We start from the raw sequence: 6,105 nt of genomic DNA, 5'->3' as shown, positions 1-6,105 counted from the left end.
GAACAGTTGTGCCCCCACCCTTTAAACTTCCCCACCTTACAATATTTGAAGAATACAGACAAGTACATTTTGTAGAATGTCCCAGATTTGGACAGGCATCCAAATTTCTACCTCAAAGTACAGCCAGTAGGATCTGTTGGTAAGTTGGAACTGAGATATGAAACAGACAAAAGCCAAGGGTGGATCCAAAAATTTCAGTCTGAAAAACTGGAAAGATGGAATGCCATCTTCCAAGACAGGGGAACTGAGAAGCAGCAGGTTTGGAGAGAAAGACCAAGAATTCTGCTTTGAGGGTCTGTTAAGTCGGGGAAGCCTCTTAGGCATGGAAATGGAAATACCATCTTGGTGATTGAAAATACTTGTGTTTAGAGTACAGGTGAGAAATCCAGTTTAAAAAAAAAAATTGGGAGTCTTCAGCATGTGAATGGTTTATTTCATCTGGTTTATTTCATCTAGGAATTATAGATAAAAAAACAAGAGGAGGTACAAGGACTGAGCCTCAGGCCACTCCAATATTCAGAGGCCATAAAGAAGAGGGGGAGACAGCAAAGGAAAAGGAAGATGGCCCGTGGGGAAAAGTTAAAGGAATATGACATCTTAGAAACCAAGTGAGAAAAGTGTTCCGAGGAGCAATGAGTGACAAATGCTGAGGACTGAGAATTGAATTCAGCAGAGGGAAGGTCCCCAGTGACCCTGATGAGCAACTTCAGTGGAGCTATAGGGTTGAAATCCAATTTGGAGTACATTTAAGAGAAGTTCAAAGAATGTTCAAAGGGCAAGTATGGCAGCTCTTTGAAGAGTTTTTGTATAAGGAGGAGCAGAAAAATGAATAACCAGTGGAAGAGGCTATATGTAGTCAAGAGAGTTGTTTCAGTTTTTTTTAAATGAGAAAAGGTACAGTATGCTTGTTGATGATGCAAAGGTCCCAGTTGAGATGGAAAAATTGAGATGCAAAAGAAGGATTGTGAACAATCTCCTTGAATGGAGTGAGGAGGATTGGTTGAAATCTGCATAAACAGAGGGAGCATAACAGGAGGAAAGCCAGAGGATATGGACACACACAGGTCAGAGGGTGGATATGATGGCGAGAACTGATGTAAGTCCCCTTTTTGGGGGGCTGCCCTGGGTTTTGTTGCTGCACGGTCTTTCTCTAGTTGTGGTGCGCAGGCTTCTTCGTCCTTGCGACTCCTGGTCTTGGGCTCAGTAGTTGTAGCATGTGGGGTAGTTGCCACAGGGCATGTGGAATCTTCCCGGACCAGGGATGGAACCTGTGTCCCCTGCGTGGGCAGGCAGATTCTTAACCACCGGACGACCAGGGAAGTCCTGGAAGTTCTTTTTTGACTGCTTCTATTTTCTCAGCAAAATAGGATCAACATAGAAAATCTATGATGTAGAGAAAAACTCTATGTAGCAAGTAAGCAAAATTGGCATAATACTATGAAAGATGAGTGGAAAGTTTGACACGTTGGAACAGTCAAAGCAGAATGAGCAAGTTCCTAATAGACATCGCCTACACAGGGCACAAAGACAGGACCTCACTGAGTGTGTGTTAGGGGGAACCAGTTTGGTTTGAGGTGAGATTCTGTGCACCAGAGAAGTGAATGTAAGCTTGGTTTAGCGCAAAGTGCAGAAGGCCTCAACGCCAGGCTGAAGAAAGTTCAGCATACATGTCTGCCCCCACCTGCCCCCAACCCCCCGCCCCGGATTTGTGTATTCAATTCCACGGTGTTGCTAAGTGATGAGTTCCAGAGTTCTTGACTGTTCACTTCTGTTCCTGCCAGGGATGTGACTGGGGCGCCCTTGGCCTTTTCACACAATGGCAAAGACGCAGGCTTATTTTGTGCAGTTTTGGCCTCAGGTTCTTCAGTGCTTCGCGGGGCTATATCACCGCCTTCAGAAATGCTGGAGTGTCGTTAAGGGCTTCTGCAGTAACAACGGGGAAGAATACATCCCTCCAGCTGAGAGTATTTTTCATAAAGAAAAAATTCTGACGCTTGGCAATATTTTGACGGATAATTCTCTAGCCCTTGAACAGAGAGCTCAAGCTGCCTATAGAATCGGACTGCTGGCCTTTACAGGTACTGATTGAACCAGCGGTACTGATGGAGGTGTTCCACAGCCTTTCTGCCTGTTCTAACACTGTCAGTGAGTCTCCTAGCACTCATCTTAAGGGTCTGATAACATTTCCTTTGCCTAAATTATTAGCCTTTCATCTTTGTACCACCAGATGATTACTAATTACTTTCTCCTCAAGGATCTCCCATCTGAGCTACTAGCTTCCCTAGTAGCTCAGATGGTAAAGCATCTGTCTGCAATGCAGGAGACTCAGGTTTGATCCCTGGGTTGGGAAGATCCCTGGAGAAAGAAATGGCAACTCACTCCGGTATCCTTGCCTGGAAAATCCCATGGACAGAAGAGCCTGGCAGGCTGAACAGTCCATGGCGTCACAAAGAGTCGGACACGACTGAGCAACTAACACACAAGGCTCTCATGTTTTAAAAGAATGTGTCCATCAGATATGACTAATTAGGTACTTTCTAATTTTTATTCATTAAAATTATATACACACATATACACTGAAATTGCCTATAAATTTTTTTAATATCATAAAAAAATCAAAGACTATTCTGAATTGATTTGTCAATCCTTTTACAGGGAAAAACTACTTAATATTTTATATTTTATCTTGCAAAAAATGCATTACACAGGCAATAGTTTAGAAAAATCAGAACTTTGGGCTCTTAAAACACTTATTAATACCAGGAAAGTCAATAGGTGCATTAGTGAAAAACAGCTATTAATGTACACTTGGCTAGAAAATTAAGCGGTAAGGGTTGAAATTATATTTAAGGGCCCTTGTGGCTCAGATGGTAAAGAATCTGCTTGCAATGCAGGAGACCTGGGTTCTATCCCTGGGTTGGGAAGATCTAGAGAAGGGAATGGCAACCCACTTGTTTTCTTGCCTGAAGAATCCCATGGACAGAGGAGCCTAGTGTGCTACAGTCCATGGGGTAGCAAAGAGTCGGACACAACTGAGCAACTAACACAAACCATTTAAAGACACACTGTTCTGTCAAATCCAAACTCTCTTCACTTTTTTTTTCTAATAAATGTCAGGATGTGTAAAAAAAATTTATAGACAGCCCTCAATAACACATCTCCTAATTAGAAGCTGTTGTTGATAGCTGTTAGTGTCATTGGTAGATTATTTTTTAAATGGGAAAATGAATTATTTTGATGCCGTTTGATAGACTACTTCCACAGAATGGTGTCCATGAGAGAAAACATTTACTGTTTACAAAGATCAATGGGTCCTAAGGTGCCAGAATGATTAAGAACCACTAGCACAGGACCAGAGAGAAGACAGAAACTCAGGAGAATACCCATGTGCGGGAGGATAAATCGTAACCACTAATGAGGCAGGCTCAGTTCACTACAGAGCTGTGGTCAGCATTGGGGGTAAGAGTTAGCTAATTATAAAGGGATCAGCATCCTTTAATTACATGTGGGGAACCATGAAAAGGGCTCATGCCAGCTTTTCACTAACACTTTACATCAGAGAATATTCTTAAAACCATGAAACTGTGGTAGTACAAATAAGAGAAATCCAAGCCAGGTCAAAACTCCAGTGGCTAGAATCCAGACCACTGTGCCAGCTGCTCCTCACCATCTAAACTGTCTTCATCAGGGCCTTCTTATCTATGACCTTCTCAGAGTTCAAGATTTGAACTAGGAAGATCTGGGGTTCAGGTATAGGATGGGACTGGAGTCAAGGACCAGGTTGGCCCCAGATCTGCAAGAGCCGGGCTGAGAAACACGTTAAGGAGAACAGAACAATGATGGACAGCTTGGGAAAAACCTCTCTTGCCACTTAGACCCTGACCTTGCAGCTCAGCCTGTTGGTTTTTCCTTTGTTTGCGCTAATGTTCTGGTACTTCTTCAAGCACTGAAGACCAAGACTTGGGAATGAAACCGTGAGGGAGATCTGCAAGGTGAACATAGCCAGGCTTTATTCATCTTGCAATACTGACAGGTGCCAATGAAGGGACCAGGGAAGAGCTCTGAGCAGGCAGGGACCTCCCAGTGCTCTTCATGTAACCCCACGCTGATCAACGTACACGTTCTCAACTTCAGAGCAGCACGTGGAGTTTGGGGTGGTGGGGGAGAGGAGAACTGAGTGTAACACAGGAGCACTCATGTTACTAGCTACTAGACATATCAAATACTTCTGGAAATGCAAATGCTTTGTTTTACAGGAGGACCCACTGCTGGAAATTTTGCAGCTGAGTACATGAAAGAAGTAGCTCACTTGTTGCAAAATTACGAGATGGTACCAAAAATAAAGATCCTGCTGCTCCAAAGTGTCGCATCTTGGTGTTACTTAAACCCTGTCAACCAGAGAAGAGCCAAACATTTGCAGTTTATTCCTATTCTCATTGATCTTTTTAATGACACATCTGAGTCTACTATGACAAGTGAAACAAACAGCAGCCTCCTGGTTAAATTCTGGGCTTGCTATGTTCTCTCTGTCATGACATGCAATAACTTGCCTTGTATGCAGGAGCTTAAACACTGCAGTTCTCTGAAATATCACTTGCAAATACTGGCCAGTGAGAATTGGTCTGGATGGCCCGAGAATTTTGCAGAGGTGCTATATTTCCTCATTGGTTTTCACAGGCATTAATTTCTCTAAATCCACCTACCTGATGCCACTGCCTGCACCCCACTGTATTACCCTGGAAAACTGAAATAAATAACAAGAGCTGGTAACGTTATTCTTCAGCGTTTTCTTTTAGGTGGTTGAAAAACTGTATATTCATTTTCAACATTACTGTGATTAACCAAACTTATGAAAAGTGCCCCTGTTGAAATAACCTCATAAAAATTAAGTTTATAAAATGAGAATACACTGGAAGATACATTACCTATGTAACTGTTAGAAGCAGTGGTGTGTTTGGTGGGTGTGGTTATTAATGACATTTAGCTAAGGCACCCAGAAATGCCAAACCCAAACCCAACTCACAGCCACAACAGATGCTCCAGTGGATGTAGATGGATGCTGTTGATCTGTAGTGGATGCTGTCGCCCTACTCGCACGCATCCTTGCGTTGTTTCAGTACCAGCCTTTAAGGTGCCACATCCTTGGCTGAGGCCATGTTTGGCTTTCAGACATGATCTTACTGCACATCAGGCTGACCAGTTCAGGGGAACTCACACTTCATGGGAGCAGTGCTCACCTCCATTGATCCAGCTCTGGAAAGAGATGGAGTATTATGTGTACAGACACCCAAAGTACAGCCTAAAGCTCGCCTCTTGGATTTTCACCGTCCGTATTTTGTTAGAAAATATGTAAAAGAAAACTTGCACTTCCGTACTGTCCAGCCTCATCAAAGGCTTTGTTACAAAAAATATTTATGAAAAAGCGCTTAAAGGATTTGTAGCTTTTTGCGTCTCTGCTGCTGCTGCTGCTAAGTCGCTTCAGTCGTGTCCAACTCTGTGCGACCCCATAGACGGCAGCCCACGAGGTTCCCGTCCCTGGGATTCTCCAGGCAAGAACACTGGAGTGGGTTGCCATTTCCTTCTCCAATGCATGAAAGTGAAAAGTGAAAGTGAAGTCACTCGTCGCGTCTGACTCCTAGCGACCCCATGGACTGCAGCCTACCAGGCTCCTCCGTCCATGGCATTCCAGGCAAGAGTACTGGAGTGCGTTACCATTGCCTTCTCCGTTTGTGTCTCTAACCACCCTAATATTTGCCTCTAGCTTAAATTGGAGCCATCAAGAGACTGAACGGAATACCTTCGTCTTTCAGATATGCCTTGACTAAACTCAGTGTCATGCTTCCACCTTTCACTGAGGGGCCTGGACAAAGTGTAGGTCCATGATCTTTATTACAGGAATGTTGTTAGGAATGCTATTCACATCATGTGGATTCATGAGGTTCCCTGGGGAAACTGTCTCAAAACTTGAAACAGGAAAAGCTGTGTTCTGCTGCTGAGTCACTGAACCTTTTCATCCTTTGTGGACTTTGTGAATTGTGTAACTCAGTTTCTCAAACTAGAACTCAGTTTATAGGGTTGGAAATCAGAAGCCCCATTTAGAAACTG

General features: G+C 43.5%; 1 protein-coding gene across 1 annotated transcript; it reads left to right on the top strand.

Annotated features, from left to right (window-relative positions):
* The first annotated feature begins 303 nt into the window (after window positions 1–303).
* On the top strand, window positions 304–4,847 carry ARMH2 (armadillo like helical domain containing 2). Its single transcript, XM_005905767.2, has 2 exons — window positions 304–2,078; window positions 4,257–4,847. Exons 1-2 carry the CDS (start codon window positions 1,817–1,819, stop codon window positions 4,682–4,684), a joined length of 690 nt encoding a protein of 229 aa, XP_005905829.2. The 5' UTR covers window positions 304–1,816; the 3' UTR covers window positions 4,685–4,847.
* The last annotated feature ends 1,258 nt before the right edge of the window (window positions 4,848–6,105 follow it).

The sequence above is a fragment of the Bos mutus genome, chromosome 23, assembly GCF_027580195.1.
Source record: "Bos mutus isolate GX-2022 chromosome 23, NWIPB_WYAK_1.1, whole genome shotgun sequence".
In the NCBI taxonomy this organism is placed as follows: Eukaryota; Metazoa; Chordata; class Mammalia; order Artiodactyla; family Bovidae; genus Bos; species Bos mutus.
Note: the sequence above shows the minus strand (reverse complement) of the source record. Positions and strands in the feature narration are given on the sequence as shown.